Source organism: Oryctolagus cuniculus, chromosome 18 (assembly GCF_964237555.1).
Source record: "Oryctolagus cuniculus chromosome 18, mOryCun1.1, whole genome shotgun sequence".
NCBI lineage: Eukaryota > Metazoa > Chordata > Mammalia > Lagomorpha > Leporidae > Oryctolagus > Oryctolagus cuniculus.
Genome location: NC_091449.1, coordinates 9,586,541 through 9,610,474, shown reverse-complemented (window position 1 = coordinate 9,610,474; position 23,934 = coordinate 9,586,541). Strand labels below are relative to the sequence as shown.

Genomic DNA, 23,934 nt, shown 5'->3' with positions numbered 1-23,934 from the left:
AGTACAATTATACCATTCCATGAATTTTCTTGATAGACAACCCCATGTGGCCAGTACCTAGGTCACAAGATGTCAGTAGCTCCCAGGAGGCCCCCTTTGGTCGCTGACCCTGAGGACACCTACAGACAGGAACAGTAACACCATCTACTGTGGGCAGCTTCAGGATCTGCAACTCCTAGGTAACTCCACAAAGCCACCATCTGCTGTATCTGAACTTCTCTGAGTGCAATGTCTTCTTGTTCAAGTTCTCTTCCATCTGTGTCCTCATGTGGTGCAAAGTGAAAGGCAGCTAAGCTCTCTGGGCCTCTTACAAGGGCAGTAATGGGGTTGGTGCCCCAGTAGTGACCTAATTTCCTCCCAAGGACTCCACCTCCTAATGCTGTCACATTGGCCATCAGGAGTCAGCATATGACAAGGGAAAGGGCAAGCATGTAGACCACAACAGAGATCACAGCTCACCAAAAAGATCTACAACACAGTACCCTATTTCTCAACAATGTTGTTTTTTTAAAATATTTATTTATTTATTTGGAAGGCAGAGTTACAGAGGCAGAGAGAGAGAGAGAGAGAGAGAGAGAGAGATATCTTCCATCTGCTATTTCATTCCCCAAATAGTCACAATGGCTAGAGCTGGGCCAATCCAAAGCCAGGAGCCAGGAGCTTCCTCCATGTCTTTTATGGGGGTGCAGAGGCCCAAGCACTTGGCTCATCCTCTACTGATTTCCCAGGCCACAGCAGAGAGCTGGCAGATGTGGAGCAGCCAGATCTCAAACTGACACTCATATGGATGCCAGCATCAGAAGCAGCAGCTTTACCCACTATACCACTTTGCCAGCCCCAAACAGTGTTTCTTAAAAAGTTGAATCTCCAGGGCTTATTTACCAAAGGGACACAACTCTCCCTAATTCTGTTTCAGCTGGGGCATTTTGTGCCCATTCCTAATAATTGAAGTCCTGGAGCAGTTTTGAGCAGAACCCAGCGGGGGATCAGAAGAGTAACTGGTTTCAGATTCCCAGCATTCTCCCTGAGGTGCTGAGGAGTAGGAAATGTAAATGAGAGCATTGATCTCCATCTCCCACACAGTTCTGTAATTTCTCTACACTCACTATTCTTTTAAAAGTGTTTATGCATTTTCTTTTATTTGAAAGGCAGGGAGAGAGAGATTGATGGAAATTCCACTTGCTGCCTTCTTCCCCCAGTGACTGCAACAGTCAGAGCTGGGTCAGCAGAAGCCAGGAGCCAGGAACTCCATCTGAGTCTCCCACATGGGTGGCAGGGCCACAAATATTTGGTACTTGAGCCACTGTCTGCTGCTTCCCAGGGTGTGCATTAGCAGGGAGCTGGGTGGGAAGCAGAGGCAGGCTTGATCCCAGGTTAGAGGTTGAGTTTTAGAACATCAGGTTCTGGTTTCAATAGATAGGAAACTAGGAAATGAGAGAGTCTTGAGATGTGGAGGCCACGGATAGTATGGAGGAAGCTATGTCATCAAGTGCACCCAAATTCATGATCACAAAATGTGTGTGAGTGTGTGTGCGTGTGTGTGTGTGAGAGAGAGAGAGAGCAAGAACAAGAGAAAGAAATGTTTAAGCATCACTAGCAGGGCAGAGCCACACCCCCATCCCCAGGCTCACAACCTTCACCTGGGTGTGGATTGGAATGCCACAGGTGAGCTGCTTCCCTCTGCTTCCCCCTATAAATGTGGTCAGTGTGGAGGAGACATGTATCAAATTCATTAGCAATCTGAAGGAAGGAAGGTAATGCCTTATATGAGAAAGACATGGTCTTTTTGAGAATGACATTAGCAAAACTCCATAGTCCAAAGAATATAGACAAAGCATTAAGTCAACCTCAATGACTGTCATACCCTTCTGGTTCTATGTTTGTGAACCAACTGTTTCTGTCTCTGTAACAAATGAATATAAATTATATTGGCCAAAATTTTAGATGTGCTAAGCGAGAAAGACAAAGGGATGCTTTGTTAGACTGTGCTCATCACCATATGTGTGTCTGCCTCTTGGGGCCAGAAAGTTAGAGGGCTGTCCCGTGCATTGTTGGAAATTTAGCTGTTTCCCAGCCTCTACCCACTGTGTTTCAGGAGCTCTGCAGCATGTTTGAGGATTACAATGGCTCCAAACACTGTGGTTAGATGAGGAGCGGAGGCAAAATGCTCACTTGGAAACCTGTTATTCCTTTTTTTATTTTAAAATGTATTACTTCTGTGTTTGATTGGTATAATACATGAGTATTTAAAACTACTCTGACATGAAATGTTAAAAATGTTCCTTGTTTGAAAGAATTTTCTGCAGTGTAAGTTCTAAAAAATTAGTTCAAAGACACATAGTACACTTCATGCATTGGAAGTAGAATATTCTTCAGAGAGGTGAGATATACACATTGGCTTAGAGATTACAAGCACTCCTGTATTCTGAAGTAAATGTCACATGCAAATTTTTTTATACATAGGGTCAACAGGTCCACCTGGCAAAAGATGAGAATGTAGCATGTGAGCATATGATATCTACCTTCTTCATATCATGATGTATAACTTTACTCTGAAATTCAAAGGATGCCTGAAGTCCAGTCCCTGGAAGTATCACAGTTGGGTCTGAAATATAAAATATTTGCACATTTCACCACCTGTTTCTCAGAGCTGTCAGTCATCATACTCTTCAGCAGATTTCATTTTGTTTATAATTTCAAAATATAAGCTGTTTATTTTTCAGAGGATACCAAATTAGCCTAATTAAAACATCTAATGCATCCTTGAGAAATGTTACCAAGTGACACAATTTATAGCTTTTTTCTAATACGTCAGATTTGTATTGGTGTTATGGCAAACTCACTGCTGTTCATAATATACACGTATAACTTCCTAATTGAGCCTCATTTGAAGAAACCCATAGATTGGATTTTCATGCACCTGACAGTGGTCAATATTTCAACCATTATCATCCGGTCAATACCAGAACTCATGTCATTCTTTGGAATCAAAGATTTCTTGGACGATAATGGTTGTCAAACATTTCTGTACATATCCAGAGTGATTCGAGGTCTTTCCATATGTACTACCTTTCTCCTAAGTGTATTTCAGGCCATCACTGTCAGTCCCAGTCATTCTAAATGGGCATGGCTGAAATCTAAGCTCTCCAAATGGATTTTGCCCTCTTTACTCCTTTTTTGGGTCATCAACATGCTGATCTACACCCACATCTTCAAAACTGTAAAAGCTAAATTGAATTTCACTGTGGTCAGTTACAGATATATTAATATGTACTGTCAAACCTGGAAGACCACAGCCCATGAATCAAGGTCATTTATAAGTATCATGTAGAATCATGATGCAGTGTTCCTGGAACTGATGGTCTGGTCCAGCCTCTACATGGTGTGGATCCTCTACAGACACCGCAGGAGGGCCCAGCACATGCACAACCTCAGCCTCTCTTCCAAGATGTCTCTGGAAAACAGAGCCACCCACATAATCCTTTTGATGGTATTTTGCTTTGTGTTCTTTCATTTGTCAAACAACTGTTTGATGCTTTATGGTTTTATGTATCTGAGAAAAACACAAGGTTGGATGGTATTGGTGGAATTTTGGCATCATGCTACACAACATTTTGCCCCTTTTTTCTAATTAAACATGACAAAATTATTCTCAAACTGACTTACTTCCTTTCAAATATGAGAATGACTTTTTGTCCATGAGCTTTCAGTGGCTGATCTGACATCATCTTCAACAGAGGAGTCTCCATCAGTATTTATATAAGCAAAGGATACATGGCCATGGGGCACTGGAAATGGGGCCAATTTAAGTAGAACTAGGCAGTCCATTTAAAAACATTCATGTTTTGATATGTTAATGTGAATCAAAAGTATTAATCTTCACATAGATTATACAGTTAAGTAACATTTTGGGTTAAATGAATGTGTTGTATATCATTAAGCTAATTTTATCTCCTTGCTTTTCTCTTTTCGAGTGGAGCTTGTAGAAAATAAAAAATCACACTTGGGCTTGCCTTATATTTCTGTTACACTGTGCTGTTCATAAAGACTTCCTTTATGCATTCAATATGTAACACCTTGCATATTTTGGGGACTCATCTGGAGGTTGTATGTTCCCCAGGGACCTAAAGTTAAAACAAAGGAAGTAAAGAGAGCTCTAAAGAATGTCTGTGATGCTGGAAAAATAGTTGTATTTGTGAAAAGACCTAGGAAAATAGAGCTGATTAAGAGGATGGGAAATTGTGGGAGATTCCATCTCCAGCATCTGTGTAAATCCATCCATAATGATCCCCTCCCCTTCATATTGATAAGCTGACATGCTGATTATTTGGATCTGACTTACTGGGATGTCAGTGAGAAGTGTCTTTTCATTTAAATACTCATCAGCAGGGGCCTGATTCTTTCCCATAGCTCCATGGTGCACTGGTTTACAGTATATTTACTTTGCAAAACTTTTCAACCAAGCTCTGGTCTCCTCCTCGTGAGGAAAAGAACTCTGATGGGGTCAGAGCCCCCCCCACGGCGGCCGTCACTTTCCTTCCGTCAAAACCTCACCTCCAAATACAGTCACACATGGCACTAGGCCTTCAGCACTTGCACTTCAGGGCAGTACTCTGTCACACACACACACACACACACACACACACACGTGTCATATTGACATCTAGAAACTGCCATATCTCTTGAATTTATAACTTTATGGCACTGCTTTAGGGATTTTTGGGAGGCAAAGGTGGTTTGCTTTTTGAGTGGTTTCTGCCTCATCTTCCTCAGGTGACAGGTGATGAGTGAACCAGGTCACATGCAGTGCAAATCTGCGGACTTCTTCCCCCGGCCCCCTGAAACCCTTAACATTGGTTCCCTGATTGTGTCTGGTGCCATTCGTCTGATCAGTCCCAAAGCGGCAGAATCTGAATTCAGCTCAAGCAGGTTCAGAATGCATTGTGCTTCCAAAACAAATAGTAAAATCCTAGTAAAATGCCCCCTACAGGATGTTTCTTCCACACACCTTGTTTGGACTACGACAACTAGGATCATGAGTCCTTGCCTTACACAAGTCTCCTTTCTACCAATGTCATTGATGGGCTTCATCAAAGCTCTTGTGGTCCTTCATCGTGGTTCACTGATTGCTTCTTGTGTCTGGTTCTGGAGGGGTTTTTGCAGTATTCAGGTGATTCTGTCTCTGTGTGTTTTAGAACTCGTACAAGAAGAAATCATTACTTTTGGAGGTATTTTAAACAATTGTGTTGATTGCTTCTGTTTTTCTCTTAATTGTATATTTTATAAGTTTTAATTTTTCTTCCTTTTTCTGAGGATAGAAAGACACCCTGATAGGAAGACAAACAAATACCGCTACATGCTGGTTCTCTCCCCCAAATGCCCACTGCAGCCAGCTCTTCTGTCTGAGTAGAATAATAATGAGTTATGGACCAGAAATAAATAACTTTTAAAAAAGTTTTTTGAAAGGCAGAGATACAGAGGGAGTGAGGGACAAAGAGAGGTCTTCCATCTTCTGGTTCACTCCCCAAATGGCCACAACAGCCAGGGCTGTGCCAGAGCTGCTTCCAGGTCTCCCACATGGGTGCAGGAGCCCATACCCTTGGGCCATCGTCCCCTGCTTTCCCAGGCACATCAGCAGGGAGCTGGAAGGCAAGTGGGACAGTGGGAACTGGAACCAGTGCCCATGTGGGATGCTGGCACAACATGTAGCAAAGTTACCTTCCATGCCACGGCACCAGCACCACAATAAATAATTAAATAAGAAAAGTTATTCATAGCTCACATACCAAAACATTCAATCTTAAGAATAGTATTTCTGCCCGCGCCACGGCTCACTAGGCTAATCCTCTGCCTTGCGCGCCGGCACACTGGGTTCTAGTCCTGGTTGGGGTGCCAGATTCTGTCCCGGTTGCCCCTCTTCCAGGCCAGCTCCTTGCTGTGGCCAGGGAGTGCAGTGGAGGATGGCCCAAGTCCTTGGGCCCTGCACCCCATGGGAGACCAGGAGAAGCACCTGGCTCCTGCCATCGGATCAGCGCGGTGCGCCGGCCGCAGTGCGCCGGCCGCGGCGGCCATTGGAGGGTGAACCAATGGCAAAAGGAAGACCTTTCTCTATGTCTCTCTCTCTCACTGTCCACTCTGCCTGTCAAAAAAAAAAAAAAAAAAAAAAAAAAAGAAGAATAGTATTTCTAGGTAACCATTCAGAGAAAAGTAAATAAATTCTCTTCTATACAATCCATTATGTAAATAAGTGGTGTTAGGTTTGAATATGTCAGGGTTCTCGCCTTTCATCACCCCCAGAAAAGAGATGGAAAAGGAGACAGAGACCTAACTCAACAGACAGGTTGCTTTTAGTGTAGCAAAGAGGGAGGAGAGTCTGTTCTCACAGAGACTGTGTGAGGGCACATGTGGGGCTGGATTTTATCTGGCTGAGGCGGGAACTTGCTGCGGGTGGGAAGGGAGGCTTTCCAGAAGCCACTGGGAACTTTCCTCTTAGCTGTTTCACAGGCTGCTCCATGCAGGTTATCTGCCAGCTGTTTTGGAAGGAGTCTGGGGGAGGTTGAGCATGGTTTCTGTGCTGGGGTCTCTGGTGGGAGGGAGGGTGACATCTTGTCAATCCTTGAAATAGAACCCTATAAGAAAAGAATGATACTAGAACAAGTTCAGGAAGGGCCAGTATTCTGTGCAGCAGTTTATCCTCCCTCTTGTAAGCCAGCATCCCCACAGAGTGTCAGCTGCCCACACTCGAAGCAGCTTCCTTGTGGGTACCTGAGAAAGAGCAGAGGATGACCCAAGCACCTGGGCCCCAGCAGTTCCACAAAGATGGAATTCCTGGCTCCTGGCTTCAGTCTGGCCCATCCTCAAGTCATTTTGGCAGCTTGGGGAATGAACAGCAGATGAAAGATCTCTCTCTTTTTTAGTCTGCCTTTGAAATAAATAAATGTTTAAAAAAGAATAACAATAACTCTCCATAAGACGTTAATACGGTTGATAAAGACAAAAACAGAAATTCATAGAAATAATCACTGCTTGGAAAGGGAAAATAAAGTCAGACATCAGGTCTTAACTAAAAAAAATTAAGAAACCTCTGGTGAGACATGATTGCCACCAGCTGTGTGGAGACGAACTTCTGATGACATGTGTCATCCTGAAGTTTACTTTCTGACATTCAGCTTGGGAAAATGCCGCCCCAGACACTGACATTCCACTACGCATGATTCATTTTGCGTCTGGGAGGGTGATTTGGGACTCTCCCAGGGCCTTCGAAGTGACAGTGATAAACAAGGTGGTGGAGGCAGCAGGTGATAAGATGGCCAGTGCCCACTGGGAGGAGACATCCCGCTGGCCCAAGCCTGATCCATAGTCAGTGCTGGGCAGCCCCAGCCTGTGCAGGATGCCCCCAGTAAGGACCCTGCATCCCCCGCCTGGGGCCGGAGGGCAGCGAGGTCTCCCACCTGCTCACACCAGGTCCCTTTTAATGTTTTCATATTCATCCTTCCAGCGTTTTTCTGAGCAGTTTACCTGTATGTTCTTATTTTTGTTGCCACTGTTTCTTGTCACCCCTCCATTTGTTTTCACTCCTTCATTCTCTTCTTTCTCAGTCTCTGAACCTCTCCAGATCCCTCATTGCCCCCGTCCACTGAGTTCTTTGCTTCTGCCCTATGCTCTGCTCTTTGCTTCAGTACCTACTTGGATGTTTATGACACTGCAATGAATATGCCTCTAATTTGATTTTATAATTTTTTATTTTAATGTTATATTCCTTTTTATGGCATCTTTCCATTTTAAGTTGTTACTTCTTATTTCAAATTAATGTATACACCTTTTTATTTAAAAGGGCTTCAGTCACACTTAGATCAATTGATATCATTTCTAGTAGAGGTTTTTTATCTTATAATATATTAGCTATTATGTTTTCATATATCTGTTATGTAAGTAGTATCAGCCTTTAATTTTTTAGAAATAGAAATGTTCTTATACAGACTTTGCTCTCACAGTAACCTTGAAACTTCCTCAATCATTTAAATAATTTAGTCAATGTGTCTATGGATATCTTTATTTTTTTGAAGATTTGTTTTATTTATTTGAAAGACAGAGTTATAGAGAGAGGCAGAGACAGAGAAAGAGGTCTTCCATCTGCTGGTTCACTCCCTAGATTGTCGCAAGGACTGGAGCTGTGCTGATCCGAAGCCAGGAGCCAGGAGCTTCTTACAGGTCTCCCATGTGGGGGTAGGTGCCCAAGGACTCGGGCCATCCTCTACCTCTACCCCAGGCCACAGCAGAGAGCTGAATCAGAAGAGGAGCAGCAGAGACTAGATCTGGAGTACATGTGGGATGCCGGCACTTCAGGCCAGAGCGTTAACCTGCTGTGCCACAGCGCTGGCCCTGAATATCTTTCTTAAAACAATTACTAAATGGTAAAAGACTGTTAATTTCTTTGTAATGATATTAATATTATTCTTTTTAAAATAGACCGTTGCAAATGTGTGATGAATAAAAGTGGCAAAAGATATTTTTGCTCATATCCAATTCAAATCAAGGATTTTCAATACATAATCCTTATATGTTAGCATTGACGTTGTAGGTCTTTCATGTATGCTAAGCCTTTCTTTTTGTTCTGTTATATGAACTTTAGCCATTTTTCTCCTCTATTACAGCTGTGGTTGATCTTACACGTATCTTTCAAAATGTGAACCTTACCCTTCCCTTTTTTCTTTATTCTACTACATGGTATAATGTAGGAGAGAGCATTCAAAAATCACACATTATTTATAGAAATTAAAATATCCTGGGCCTGCACAGTGGGTTAAAGCCCTGGCCTGAAGCACCAGCATCCCATAAGGGTGCAGGTTCTAGTCCAGGCTGCTCCTTTTCTGATCCAGCTCTCTGCTTTGGCCTGGGAAAGCAGTAGAAGATGACCCATGCCCTTGGGCCCCCGCACCCATGTGGGAGACCTGGAAGAAGCTTCTGGCTCCTGGCTTCGGATCGGCACCACTCTGGCCATTGCGGCCATTTGGGGAGTGAACCAGTGGATGGAAGACCTCTCTCTCTGTCTCTTCCTCTCTTTGTAACTCTGTCTTTCAAATAAAAAAAAAATCCTATTGAGGTAGTATAAACACACGTCTAATCTGCTAAAATTAGATGATGATCACTTCACCAAATGCTTAAGGGAATTGTCACATACTGAGAAAATTCGAGTTTCAACTTCTGTGTAATGTTGATAATAGCAAAAGATCTGGAGTTGAAGGTTTTCGAAAAGAGGATGTGCAAACTACTGGGAAGATTCAGAAATCTTCGTGGTTTCTGAGCCATAGTTTGTTAGTAAAATGATTCCCACCTTACCCTTCCAATTGGGTAATTCTCTTGGTTTTTGGTACTCATTTTTACTCATTTTGGAGAGCACTGATTCGCTTTATAATGAATTTGTGTAGGTTATTCTCCATTTGACTGATGGAGTAGGTAGTCCTATCTCTGTACATTAAGACTTGATTTATTAGCTGTTGCTGTCAGTGTTGTGCTCACTACATTATGTGATTAAAGGAATGCTCTTTTTCTGTCCATAGGAAGGGTTTTTAGACATTGTTTATTCCTCAGCATTGAGGCAATCATTGGGATTCTTGGTGGAATGATATTTTTTCCTGCAACTCCGTTTCATCATGTGAAACTTTGCACATTGGTGACTTTCTATAATTCTAATGTATTTTTGGTGAGTCATGTTTTCTGGGGATTTGCCCATATGTTTCAACCTTTCAAATTTATTGCAATAGTCACAATATCATCTTTTACAACTATTTTTAACTTCTCAGTTTTGATTTTAACATTTTAAGTCAGATATTATTAGTATCTTCTCTTTAGGAAGTGCTACCATTCTCTAAGGGTTGGTAATGTTGTTATTCTTCAGAATAACTGCATTTTGACTTTATGTTTCTATAATGTGTTTCACAATACTGAAAGGTTTTTTTCACTTTGTTCTTACTAAGGAAAGTTTTTTGGAACTTAGTGAAAAATCAATGATAATATAAAATATCCTTTCCTTTTTAGAATTCATTATAATTCTGCTATGATAAATTATTCTGTTCAGTTAAACCCTGTACTTTGTTCTCATTTGGTTCAGTGTTTGCCGTATGGCTGCACTGATTACATGGTGCATGTTCTAGTGAAAAGGGAGGTTGGGCATTTGATAGAGATGCATGTGTTGGTGAAGGCATTGTGTGCAGAGGATGAACTGAGCTGCTCAACTTCTTCATTGTCTGACTCCCTCTTTGCTTGGTGGTTCTGAAATTGCATTGCCTTTGCTTACGTGTCTTACTACAATGGTGGATTCCCCTCCATGTTCTGATCCTTTCATGTGTTTGCATGTTCAGTGTTGATTCTCACAGATTTACAACCTTCATTATTGCGATGTGCACTTCATTATATCCAGCTCTTTTGTTCCATAAATGTTTGTTTTCCATTGTTATTTGGCATGAACCTGCTTTCTGTTGCTAGGTTTGTATTTTGTTATCTACCTTTATTTTGGATTTTGTCTTTCTTCTTTATTGGACTTGTTTCTTTTACAAACATTGTAGTGATCTTGAAGCTTCATGTATCTAATATTTAATGGACACACCTTATGTCTAGAGGTCAACATTGGCCCTATGTATCATGTCCCATCCAATTACTTTTGGACTGTGCATTTGTATTTATATGGATGCATTCGATGGCACATACTTGGGATGTGGTTTTTTGACTCTTGCATTCTCTGCTTTTACATTGTAATTTAGACTGTTTTCAGTTTTGTGGTGGTATAATTGGTAGATGATAGCTTATTTGATAGCTAAAACACTGGGATGATTTGACATACATTTGATATGAGTACTACAATTAAGTTCATTATCATACCATTCACCTTCCATAGAAACCTTATACATTGGGGAGAGCATTGTAAGAGCTATGTTGTGAGCAAATATCAACGATATAGTACATTATTATCAACTATATTCACCTTATAATGCAGCAGCTTTCCAGAAAGTATTCATCTTCTAACTGCAAGGTTGTACCCTTTCACTAACATCTCCCTCCCCTACCTTATCACTCCTGAGAATCATCTTTCCTCTGTTTCTCAAACTTTGATCTTTTATAGTCCATATAGAAGTGACATCATAACTAGAAATCTATATAGTAAAGAATGGTAATGTGTGCACGACAAAGACAATTGAGAAAAGTAAGTCTCTGAGAGAATGATATAGGCAACTTCAAAAATCAACAAACACAGATATTAAAGTTATTAATTTAGAAGTCAGCCTCAGTGACTGTCATACCATTCCTGTTCTCACTGTAATTGTGAACCAAATCACTCTACTCTGTTTCCCCTAAAAGTGTTCAAAATATGTGTGGGCCAAAATATTTATTTTACATGTGTTGCAGGGAGCACAACTCAGTGATGATTTGCTATTCTGGGCTCATCAGCTGTCATGTGACTTCTTCTTGGGGCCCAAAAGTTCTGTGGTATGGGCTATCCTGTGCATTGTGGGAAATTTTGTGCATGGTGGGAAATTTAACAGCAATCTTGGTCTCTACCCACTGTGACAGGAGCTCTGCACCACGTGTGAGACCAAATATGTCTCCAAACACAGCTGGTTGGATGAGGGGAGGAAAAAAACCCCACTTGAAAACTCCATTCTACTTCCTTCTGTATTTTGAAAATGAATTATATATTTAGAGTATCATAATATGTGAGTGGTTAAATGTTTCCTGTCTTGAAAGAATTGTGTCTGCAATCTAAATTGTAAAAATGAAGTTCAGATATTCATAGTACAGTACATGTATCAGAAATGTAGTGTTCTTTAGAAAGGATTGGATATACACATATCATCAGAGGTAAGAAGCAATCTAATACTCTGAAGAAAAAAAGCACTTTTAATGTAATTTGTCATTCACAGATGCCAGCATGCACTAATGGAAATGTAGGATGTGAGCATCTTCATATCACCTACTTCCGTAGTCTGAGGTTCAAACACTGCCCACTATTCTATTTCTGGAAGAGGCACAGCAAAGACTGAAGCGGAAAGCTTGACCACTTGCCCCTCCCCCCCAACACTGAACTGTCAGTCTTCACATTCTTCAAACATTCCTTGTTAAAAACATCACGTCACAGTACAATCTATTTATTTTTCAGTGGATGCCAACCTTACCTAACTGAAACGTTATTGACATGTTTCCAGGTGACAAAATTTTGAGCTTCTTTCTCATAGCTCAGATTTCTATTGGTGTCATGGCCAATTCATTTCTCTTTATGAACTATATCTATGCCTTCCTAATCCAGCCTCAGCTGAAGAAGCCCATAGATTCCATTTTCATGCACCTGACAGTGGCCAATATTATAACCATCGTGTTCCAGTCAATACCAGAGATCATGTCATCCTTTGGAGTCAAACGTTTCTTAGATAATGCTGGCTGTCAAACTGTTTTTTACATCTACAGAGTTGCCCGGGGTCTTTCCATCTGTACCACGTCTCTCCTGAGTGCTTTTCAAGCCATCACTATCAGTCCCAGTCATTCTAAATGGGCAAGGCTGAAATCTAAGTTGTCTACCTGGATTTTCCCCTCTTTCCTAATCTTCTGGATCATCAATCTGCTGATCTACATCCACATCATTGAAACTGTAAGAGCCAAATGGAATTTCACTTTCATTGGTCATGGGTTTGTTCATGCATATTGTCAAACTAGGCAATCTGGAGATCGCCATTCAGGGTCATTTATAAGTGTCATCTTGACCCGTGATGTCCTGTTCCTGGCACCGATGATCGTGTCCAGCCTCTACATGGTGGGGCTCCTCTACAGACACCACAGGAGAGCCCGGCACATCCACAGCTGTGTCCTTTCCAGGCAGATGTCTCCAGAAAACAGAGCCACCCACATTATCCTTTTGCTGGCATTTTGTTTTGTGTTCTTTTACTGTTGCAACAACTTTATGGATATTTATGCATATTACAGACCTGAGAAAGACTCAAGATTGGTGGGCATTACTGGAATTTTATCATCATGCTACCCAACATTCTGCCCATTTTTGCTGATGAAAAATACCAAAAATATTCCCAAATTGACTTCTTGCCTTTAATGATGAGAATGCCTTTTTCTCCAAGAACTTTCCTTGGTTGATGTGACATCATTTACCACAGAGATTTTATGAGGAAACAAAGGCAGGTGACCATGGAACTAATCTCACTTGAAGTATTCAGCTCATTTAAAAAACACATTTCAACATGTTAAATTGAATATATAAATTTTCAAACTGTGTACATGTTTAAGTTATGCTGTGGGTGTAATTAATGTATTGTCTATTATTAAAACTAGTTGCTTCTGCTTTTAATGCACCTAATAGAAAATGCAAAATTGTATTTGGTGCTTGCCTCATATCTGTTCAGCTGTGTAAGAATTTCCATATTCATTTATGAAATTTTGACAAGGGTCTCATTTTTAACACCCAGGTCTCATTTTTCAGGGACTTTGATAGGGGTTAGATGTGTATCAAGTGATCTTGCGAGATAAAACACAGGAATTCCTAAAGAATGGGCTGCAGGAAAAATAAATGTCCCTGTGTAAAGAGCTCAGAAAACAGAGGTGATGAAGATGGGAAATCGAGGAGGTTCATTGTTTAACAGACACTGAAATGCAGGCATGTCTCCCAGCATGTGCATAAATCCTTCCATAAGATCCCCTCCCCTTCTCATGCTTATATCTTTGTTATTAGGATCCAGTCCCTTGTGCTGTCCAGGAGTTGTGTGCTACAGTTAAATACCCACCAGCAATGGCCTGAAGCTTTCCCAGTGGTTGGGGTGTAGAGACTTTCAGTGTATTTACATCATAAAATCTTTTTAATCAATATATTTTTTTCCCAATTTCATCTTCTCTATCTTAAAGTCTCTAACCCACTTAACTTGTTGTTCCATTCTGTTCCTCAGGGACATCAACACGTGCTCTGCAGCTTGAATCCTAGCACATGTCTTTGTCCCAAGGCTGATGGATTTCACCTCACATTTCCGTTAGATTCCGAGGGTTGGATCCTTGTCTTTCAGGAGCTCACAGTTCCATTCTCTTCGGTTTTCTGTGATTCCAACCCATTATCTAACGCCAGAAAGAGGCTCTTCCTGTGAAGAAACTCAGTTTATTACAGGAGCTCATAAAATCTGTGCTTCATCCTGCTATGTCAGGGTGACATTTGGAAATACCCCTCAGCGACCTTCAACTAAGAACTGGTCCATCGCTTAGTGGTGGTCTGTCCTCCACCACTGCCTCTTTCCGCTCCAGGATTTCTCTGGTCCTGAGCAGATGTGGCTGCCTCCTGGACGGCTCTCCACGTCCCCCTCTGCCCTCGTCATGGTTTCATTCCCTTGATCAGTGCAGTTTGAAATAGACTTTTCCTCTAATTACCAAATCCAATTCCTGTTTTGTGGCCAGCCGTCCTCTCCTTCAGAAGTAGTTTTGAATGTTGAAGTTCAGCAAATTCTCCGCAATTTCCTGTTCCACGGATTTTGTAGTGGACACCCATGCACCAGCACCCAGATCCAGAAGCAGAACAGTGCCGCTTCCTCCATCCCTCACGACCCCCCTCCTCCGTCTCCACCGCGCCCCGTCCTTGTCTGGTCTTGTGCTGTTGCCCGTTCATCCATGAGGCGCTCTTGCGTGTCCTGCGACCTCTCGGAGGTGGTCTGTGTAAGAGCGCCTCTGTCCTGGGTCTGTGTAGGCTGTAAGAGAGTTGCGGGGTCTCCCGCTCAGGCGCTTGGCTGCACAAAGGCGACATCGCAATTCCGGGTCTGCTGGCTGGTGCTCAGGCCTTGGAGCCGCTCAGGAGGCACCACCCTGAGGGCGCGTGGAAGTGACGTCATAGATGGAGCCCGGGTGCACAGGCTTCTGGGCCCTGTGCTGAGGCGGCCGGGAAGTCCTCTCTGTTACCAGGTTTGATGAGGCCTTCTCTGCAGCTTGGTGGAAACAATAAACATCCTACACAGGTATTTACACTAGAAAGCCAACATTCACAAGAATTCCCTTTGAGAGAAACTGCCCCCAACATTTCCTCCAGGCTCCTTGCTGTGGCCTGCCTGAGCCCTGCCAGGGCCATTTGGGAAGGGAACCAGCTGATGAAAGCTCTGCTCTCTCTCTGCCTCTTCCTCTCTGTAACTGTAACTTTCAAATAAATACAATCTTTTAAAAGAAATGTAATAAGGCCACAGTTCCAGTGGAGTGTACACACGGGCTGAAACTCACAATCATATCCCATCATATCCGTTTCAACCTTGTTTATTAATTACTTCAGCCTTATTTATTAATCATAACGTATTAACACAATTCTGTTTTTCTCTCTTCAGGAAGAGTTTATTGATTTTTTTCGTACCTAACCATGGAAGCATTTGTTGGAAATCTTTGTGAAAATGATTATTCCTAAGTCTGGCATGATTGGTGTCTTCCCTTTAAGAAGAGGTACCCTCCTTCTAGAAGTTCATTAACTTTGTTATTCTTCAGAAATAACCTGAATTTTGAGTTTATGTTTCCAGAATGAATTCCACAATACATATGGATTTTTTGTTAATGTAAAATAGCCTTTCCTTGTTGTAATTGATTATAATTGTGTTAAGATACATATTCTGTTACATTCAACTCTTGCACTTTGTTCTCATTGGGTTCAGTGAGCTGTGACTGCGTTGATCACATGGTGACATTACAGTTGAGAATGGAGGTTGGGCATTTGTCATTGACTCCTGTGTTGGGCAAGGCGGTGGGTGCAGAGAATGAACTGACATGCTCAACTTCCTCCTTGTCTGACTCACAGTTTCTGGTGGTTCTGGAGTCTCTGAAAGCCTTTGGTTCCCCCTCTTACTACAATGGTGGCTTCTCCTAGGTCTTCTTATCCTTTCACGTCTTTACACTAAACGTTGCTGTTGTTTTGTGTTCACAAACTTAACAACTTTGATCTTTTCAAAGTAGGCTTCATCATATCCAGCTTATCTGTTCCCTAATTGTTAGTTTTTCCAATCTTATTTTGCATGTACCTGCTTTCTGTTGCTTAGTTTGTAGCTTGTCATCTTCCTTTATTTTGAATCCTGGTCATTCTTCTTTATTGGACATGTGTCTTGCAGAAACCTTGTAATCCTCTTGAATTTAGTTCCTCTCATATAAATGTGGACACTTGCTATGTCTGCAGATTAACATTGGCCCCATATATCAGGTCCCGGACTTTTGGACTAGATGTGCTTCTGTGTTTACATTGTGAAAGTACCAGACAGCACATGCTTGGAATGTGGTATTTATTTAAAGATTTTACATACAGTAGTTGGAGAGACAGAGAGAGGTCTTCTATCTGCAATTCACTCCCCAAATAGTTGGAATGGGCCAATCTAAATAAGGAGCCAGGAGGTTTTTGTGAGTCTCCCATGTGGGAGCCCAGGCAGTTGCACTATATTCAACTGCTTCCAAAACCATACGCAGAGAACTTAATTAGAACAAAAGCAGCTGGGACACAAACTGGGGCCTGAATGGGATGTTGATGCCAGGGGGAGGTCTAGCCTACTACGCCACATTGCTGGCCAGTTGATTCACATTTGAAATGAGTACTCTAGGCAGGCTACGTAGCATACTGTTCACCTTCCATCGGAACCTTTGTGTGCCTGGTGACAGGATGTAAGCTAAATGATGTTAGCATATTTCAATTATATAACACATTATTAGTTATGTAATACATTATTAATAGTCATCCCATATTAAATTACATAACCAGAATTTATCTTACAACAAAGCTTGTACCCTTTTACTAACAGCTCTCCATCTCTCTCACCTGACAGTCACCATGTCTTCTAGTTCTCTATGTTTGGTATTTATATTTCACATACAAGTGAGGTGATATAGCATTTGCCTTTCTGTGTTTTGTTTATTTTACTTAACATAAAGTCCTATAGGTTCATCCATGTTGTCATGAATCCATGGATTTTTTTTATTGCTGAATGAAATTCCCATCACCCATTTATTTCCCTGTTGATGGACACTAAGGCTGTGTCCGCATCTTGACTTTTATGAGTTATGCTGCACTGAGATGGAATGCATATATCTCATTCACATACTGACTTCAGATCTATTAGATATTTATCCAATTGTTGTACTGTCAGTTCATGTGCTGTTCTATTTTAACTTTTTGAGGAAACTCCATTCAGTTTCTTACAAGGATTGTTTCATTTTATACCAACAGTGAATAAAAATTCCTTTGCCACTTTGATAGTGGTCATCCATCACTGGAAGGTGATGTCGCTGTGTGATTTTGACCAGTATCTCAGGATGATTTAAGATTTGACTTCATTGTCAAATATTTGTGGTTACCTTTTCATATAACATTGGCCATTTTTATGTCTTTGAATAATGTGTATTCAGGACCTTTGCCCTGTCTATTGTATGATTTGCACATCTTTTCTCATAGTCCATAGACATTCTCATTTTGTTGATTATTTCCTTTTTCTCTGCAGAAACTTGTTATTTGGATGTCGTCCCATTTTATATATTTTCTCTTTTTTTCAGTGATTTCAGAGTCATAACCAAGTAAGCATTGCCTAGATCCAAGTCAGTGACTCTTTTTCCTTAGGGTTTCGGCTAGGAATTTTCTGGTGTCAGGATGCATCTATGTCTTTAATCCTGTTTCAGTTGATTTTTGTGTATGTTGTTAAATAGTGATTCAATATCAATATTCAGGTTTCAGCATCAGTTATTTTATACATTCTCCTTTCACCATTGTGTATTCTTGGAATCCTGCTCTAAGATTGGTTGGCCATACATGTGGATTCACTTCTGGGATCTTTATTCCATCTATGAGTGTATTGATTGATTGCTGTCAGAACATCTGACGATCCAGCTTGGTTTCTCTCACTGAATACAGGTTTTCTTTCTAGTGCCTCTTGTCTTGCACGTGCATTCAGGACAGCTTTTTCAGTTTCTGTGATTGGGGTAGGGGTGCCTTGAACTCACAGGTCAGTGTAAATATAATGCTCTTTTAATGCTATTAAAATGATTCATTTTTCTGTCTAATTGCTAAGGCTAGGGGTGGCAACAGTAGACATCTTGAGCCATATCTTATAGAGGAAGGTGTCATCTTTTCATCATTGAGTCTGTTTTAACTGTGAACTTGTCACATGTGGCATGAATTATATTCAGTTCCATTCATGTACTTAGTTTTTTGAGGGCTTTTTTGTCATGAGTGGATATTCAGTGCTTCAAGTGCTTTTTCTATACCGATGATGTATTGTATTAATTTTTCATTCATTCATGTAGTACATTTCATTTACTTGTGTGTGTAGAACTAACCTTACATCCCAAAGATGTCCTGATTACGTATGGTGAAATGCATTTATTCTGCATTTCAGTGTCAACATATTTTGTCGAACTTGTTGATAGCAATGTTCATCAGAAATATTGGCCTGTAATTTCCTTTTCTCATGGTGTCATTCTCTGCCCTTTTTATTTTAAAAAGTCAGGGAATATAGTCCTTCTAAACTGAGTTAGAAAGTATTCCCTGTCTTTATGTTTTGGAGATATTGAGAATTCTATTTTTATCTTGTCTTTTAATATTTTGCAGAATTCATTAGTAAAGCCATCAGTTTCTGGGATTTTCTTTATGGGAGATATTATATTCTTATAGATTTATTTTATTTTTTCGATTTACATACAAAAGCTGTTCCTCAACAGTCCAGACAAGGGCTCCTCAAAGTTGCTGCATCTGGATGGTAATTTGCTTTTTTTTTTTTTAAACTTAATTATCTTTAAAGTGGAACACAGAATGGTACAGCTTTTGTGACCACATAGATATAACTATAATTTGTGTTACATAAGAATATCTTCCACTTAATACATTAAAATGATATAATTCTCTGAGAACAAGTTTTACCATAATTCTTTAATACAACTCTTTGAGGACAGAGGTCCTGCATGGGAAGTTAATGCACTGTGATTCCTGTTGTTTATTTAAAAATCAACATTATTTATAATGTCAGTGATCACCCAAGGCTCTTGACATGAGCTGCCTAGGCTATGGAAGCCTTTTGGATCCACAAACTCCTTCATATTTTGAGAAGGCCATAGGCAAAGGGGAATCTCTCTTATCCCTTCAGAGCAAAGTACACCCTTCTTTGGTGGCAGCTTTTTTCCACTGGGGCCTCTCCCACAGAGATCCTTCATGTAGATCAATTTTTGCCACAGTGTCTTAGCTTTCCATGCCTGAAATGCTCCCCTGGGCTTTTCAGCTAGACCAGAATAGCTTAAGGGTTGATTCTGAGGTGAGAGTGCTACTTAAGGCAATTGTCATTCTATGAGTCTGCTGTATGGACTGCTTCCTATGTTGGAGCACCAACTCTCTTTTAATTCTGCCTATTATTATTACCAAAGACTTATCCTACTTATATGATCACTTTAACACTTAATCCTATATATATGCTCACTTTAACACTTAGAATGCTATTTTTACCAGTGGGCTTAAGGGGATTTAAGGTCCCATGGCAATTTTTTATGCTGTACCCTTAGAAGTAGGTCCATAGGAATGTATGCAGCACTATACAGCTTTACAGTTACAAACTTCATACTTTTCACAATTACAACTTTAGGATCACAGTGATTCTTCACTCCATGCCCACCCTTTCACCCATGTTGCATGTGATTTCTCAACAATGTTGCAGTGGATTCATTTCTGAGAGCAGGAGCGTGGTGGGGGCAAGAGGCACGGAGTCACCACACATACCCCGGGAGTCAGGTGAAAGCGGGATTGAGGCAAGCAGCCTTCAGACTCGATTATTTCAGATGGTACAACATCTTATATAGCCAAGACCAGCCAATCTGGTCAAGGGGCGGTCTATGCCCCAACTAATCACAGCCTGTTGACAGGCAGTTTCCAAAGCCATCCAATCACTGCCTGTTGCCAGGCAGGCTCCATTTGCCATGTGGGTTTCAAATCCATCCAGTCACAGCCTGTTGACAGGCAGGTTCCATTGCCAGGTGGGATTCAAAGCCATCCAAACACAGCCTGTTGCCAGGCAGCCTCCGTTGCCAGGTGGGATTCAAAGCAATTCCTAAGTAACTGATGCTCGCTTGCCAGCGGCCACCTTGGCATGGCCTTCTCATTCCATCACACACCAACACTTCTGACCCTCTTCCACTCTGTCTCTTATTCTTATTTCTAACTGAGATCTATATTCAATTAACTTCATACATATATGGTTAACTCTATGTTAAGTAAAGAGTTCATCAATTAGTATGAAGGAAAAAAAGGGTAAGGAAAATAAGATAAAATAAGATAAAATGAATGAAAAGGAGAAAAATGAAAATACAAAAAAACAAAACTGTTCCTCAACAGTGAAGGTATGGGCTGCTCAAGTCATTGCTTTTCAAGGTGTCCATTTCACTTCTACAGGTTGCCTTTTAGGTGCCCTATTAGTTATCACAGGTCAGGGAGAACTTATGGTATTTGTCCCTTTGGGGCTGGCTTATTTCACTAAATATGATGTTTTCCAGCTTCATCCCTGTTGTCACAAATGACTGGATTTCAATATTTTAACTGCTGTGTAGTATTCCATGGTGTTCATCTCTCACAATTTCTTTATCCAGTCTGTAGTTTACAGGCAATTAGGTTGATTCCATGTCTTTGCTATTGTGAACTGAACTGCAATAAACATGGGGGTACTGATAGCTCTTTCATATGCTGATTTCATTGTGCTTGGGTAAATTAACAGGAGTGGGATGACTGAGTCATATGGCAGGACTATATTCATGATTCTGAGGTATCCATACTGTCTTCCATAGTGGCTTTGCCTAACTTACATTCCACCAACCGTAGTTATTTAAGGGTATCTTTTCCCCTGTGATAGACTGCCAATCTTATGCATTTTCTTCTGTTCAGATTTAATATTTTTTATTTAAAATGTTTTAATAAATTTTTAGCATTTTCAACATAATTCATAGATACAATTCTAAGAATATAAAGAAATTCCCTTCCAGATTTAATATTTGTGATTCAATGTTGGTAGTTTGCATGTCTTTAGGAAGTGATTCATTACTTCTACTCATATTTCTTTGTGATTCAGTCTAGGTAGTTGTATGTTTTAGGAACTGATGCATTACTTCTAGCTCATGGTCTTCTCTTGTATATCTTAGTCTGTAGTAGGTTTTTATACTGCTTAGTATTTCTGTGGTATCAGTTTCCGTGTCTCATCTTTTATTTCTGGTACCACTTATTTTAAGCTACTTTTTAATTCTTTGAATAGGTTGGCTGAAGATTATCCTCTGCTGTATTTATAATTTTTGCATGAATTTTGAAATTTTTGTTCTACTTTCATCTCTGTGTCACTCTTTTTGCTTGCTTTCTATGTGTGCCTGTCCTTATCTACATACAGATATTTGTATATACAGAAAAAATGAAATATAAAAGCTCTAAGTATAGTCTGTGCATCAACATGTATGTTATCTCTTGATGGACCATGATAGTTTTACTTTTTTAAAGAGATCTGTATTTATTTATTTGAAAGTCGAGATACACACAGAGAGAGGGAGAGGTAGAGAGAGAGAGAGAGAGAGAGAGAGAGAGAGAGGTCTTCCATCCACTGCTTCACTCCCCAAAGGCCTCAATGGCCAGAGCTGAGCTGATAAAGCCAGGAGCCAGGAGCTTCTTCTGGGTCTCCCATGTGAGTGCAGGGGCCATCTTCTGCTCTCCCAGGCCATAGTAGAGAGTTGGATCAGAAGTGGAGCTGCTGGGACTCAAAGTGGCACCCATATGGGATGCCAGCACTGGAGAGTGAGAGAGCAAGAGAGCGAGAGAGCAAGAGAGAGAGAGAGATCTTCCATCTGCTGCTTCATTCCACAAATGGCCACAAGAGTCACGGCTGGGCCAGTGCAAAGCCAGGTGCCAGGAGCTTCTTCTGAGTCTCTGTTATGGGTGCAGGTGCCCAAGTACTTGGACCATCTGCTGCTGCTTTTCGGCGCATTAGCAGGGAGCTGGATTGGAAGTAGAGCACCTGGGACATGAACTAACATCCACATGGGTTTCAGGAGGCACAGACAGCAGCTTTACCTGCTACATCCCTTTGCCAACCCCAATTCTATTTTTTGATTGGCATGACATGTGATTGTTGAAATTATAAAGTTGTCTAAATAACATGTTAAAAATTTTTATTTGAAATAATTGTGTCTGCAGTGTAAATTCTAAAAAAGCAATTCATACACACACACTACATTTCAAGCAGTAGACGTGGATTATTCTTCAGAAAGGTGAATATACACATAGTTTTAGAGCTAATAGCACTCTAGGATTCTGAGGAAAATATTACATGCAAATTTTTCATTCACAGAGGCCAACAGGTCCTTGTGGCCATATAAGAGTGAAGGATGTGAACACTTGAATTTTACCTTCTTCATATCACCTACCTCTACAATCCAAACTTAAAGGATGCCTGGAATCCAGTCCCTGGAAGTCCCACCCTTGTATCTGAAACATAGAAGATTTGAACATTTCAGCACCCATCTCCCAAACTGAGCTGCTAGGCATCATATCCTTCCACAGGGCACCATATTTTAATAATTTCACAGTGCAACCTATTTTTCCAAAGAGACCAAACTTACCTAATTAAAACTTTGAAAACATCATTGAGATAATGTTTCCAAGTGACACAATTTATAGCTTTTTTCTCATAGCTCAGATGTCCACCAGTGTCACGGCCAACTCGCTGCTCTTCATGATCTATATTTACACCTTCCTCATCCAGCCTCAGCTGAAGAAGCCCATAGACTGGATTTTCATGCACCTGACAATGGCCAATATTTTAAACATTATTTTCCATTCAATGCCAGAAGTCATGTCATCATTTGGAGTCAAACGTTTCTTGGACAATATTGGTTGTCAAATTTTTTTGTACATATACAGAGTCACCCGGGGTCTTTCCATCTGCACCACCTCTCTCCTGAGTGTATTTCAAGCCATCACTATCAGTCCCAGTCATTCTAAATGGGCAAGGCTGAAGTTTAAACTGTCCACCTGGATTTTCCCCTCTTTCCTTTTCTTCTGGGTCATCAACATGCTGATCTATATCCAGGTCATTAGAGTCATGGGAGCCAAACTGAATTTCAATATGGTTGGTCAGGGATATGTCAATGCATACTGTCAAAGCAAGAAGATGAACATGCGCTATCCAGGACCATTTGTAAGTTCCATGGTGATTCGCGATCTCCTGTTTGTGGCACTGATGATCATGTCCAGCCTCTACATGGTGGGGCTCCTCTACAGTCACCACAGGAGAGCCCAGCACATCCACAGCTCCAGCCTATCCAGCCAGACGTCTCCAGAAAACAGAGCCACCCACACTATCCTTTTGCTGGTATTTTGCTTTGTCTTCTTCTATTTTTTACACAACCTTTTGACCCTTTTTGTGCTTTGTAGAACTGAGAAAAATACAAGATTGGAGAGCATTAGTGGATTTTTATCCACATGCTACCCGACACTCTGTCCCTTTTTTCTGATGAAAAATAACAAAATGATTCCCAAATTACTCTGCTTCCTTTCAAATATGAAAATGACCTTTCCTTGGAGAGCTTTCAGTGGCTGATCTGACATCTTCATCAGAGAGGTCTGCACATAGATATTATGAGGAAATGAATCATGTGACCATGGGGTACTGGAAGTGGGGCTACTTTGAGTTGAGTTACTTTTTATACACATTCAAATTTTAAAATGTTTTTTTTTTATAAAAATGAACAAATTAATTTTCACATTGATTACATATTTAAGTTATTGTATTTTAGGTTAAGATAAAGTGTTATATATTATTAAGGTGAATTGTATCTGCCTAGTTTTGTGCTTTTTAATTCAGCTATGAGAAAATACAAAGTTGGGGCCGGTGCTGTGGTGCAGCGGGTAAAGCCCTGGCATCCCATATAGGGGCTGGT

The 23,934-nt window shown here is 40.8% G+C and overlaps 2 protein-coding genes and 1 pseudogene across 3 annotated transcripts; all 3 read left to right on the top strand.

The window, feature by feature from the left end:
* Positions 1-2,830: 2,830 nt before the first annotated feature.
* Positions 2,831-3,702, top strand: ORYCUNV1R-PS1582 (vomeronasal 1 receptor oryCunV1R-ps1582 pseudogene; annotated as a pseudogene).
* Positions 3,703-11,922: 8,220 nt separating this feature from the next.
* LOC138846380 (vomeronasal type-1 receptor 4-like) lies at positions 11,923-13,260 on the top strand. Its single transcript, XM_070061893.1, has one exon. It carries the CDS (start codon positions 12,191-12,193, stop codon positions 13,094-13,096), a length of 906 nt encoding a protein of 301 aa, XP_069917994.1. The 5' UTR covers positions 11,923-12,190; the 3' UTR covers positions 13,097-13,260.
* A 1,558-nt stretch (positions 13,261-14,818) lies between these two features.
* LOC138846379 (vomeronasal type-1 receptor 4-like) lies at positions 14,819-23,685 on the top strand. 2 transcript variants are annotated; one of them, XR_011383867.1, is made up of 2 exons: positions 14,819-14,987; positions 15,345-15,528. XR_011383867.1 is itself a non-coding variant. In XM_070061892.1 (2 exons), the coding sequence occupies exon 2, from the start codon at positions 22,647-22,649 to the stop codon at positions 23,592-23,594; it is 948 nt and encodes a 315-aa protein (XP_069917993.1). In that variant the 5' UTR covers positions 14,819-14,987; positions 22,344-22,646; the 3' UTR covers positions 23,595-23,685. The 2 variants fall into 2 exon arrangements, 1 of the variants encoding a protein (XP_069917993.1); XM_070061892.1 differs by lacking the exon at positions 15,345-15,528 and adding an exon at positions 22,344-23,685.
* Positions 23,686-23,934: the final 249 nt, after the last annotated feature.

Coding starts and splice junctions, on each gene's coding strand:
- LOC138846380 (XM_070061893.1), top strand. CDS start 12,191: ATGTTTCCAGGTGACAAAATTTTGAGCTTCTTTCTCATAGCTCAGATT.
- LOC138846379 (XM_070061892.1), top strand. CDS start 22,647: ATGTTTCCAAGTGACACAATTTATAGCTTTTTTCTCATAGCTCAGATG.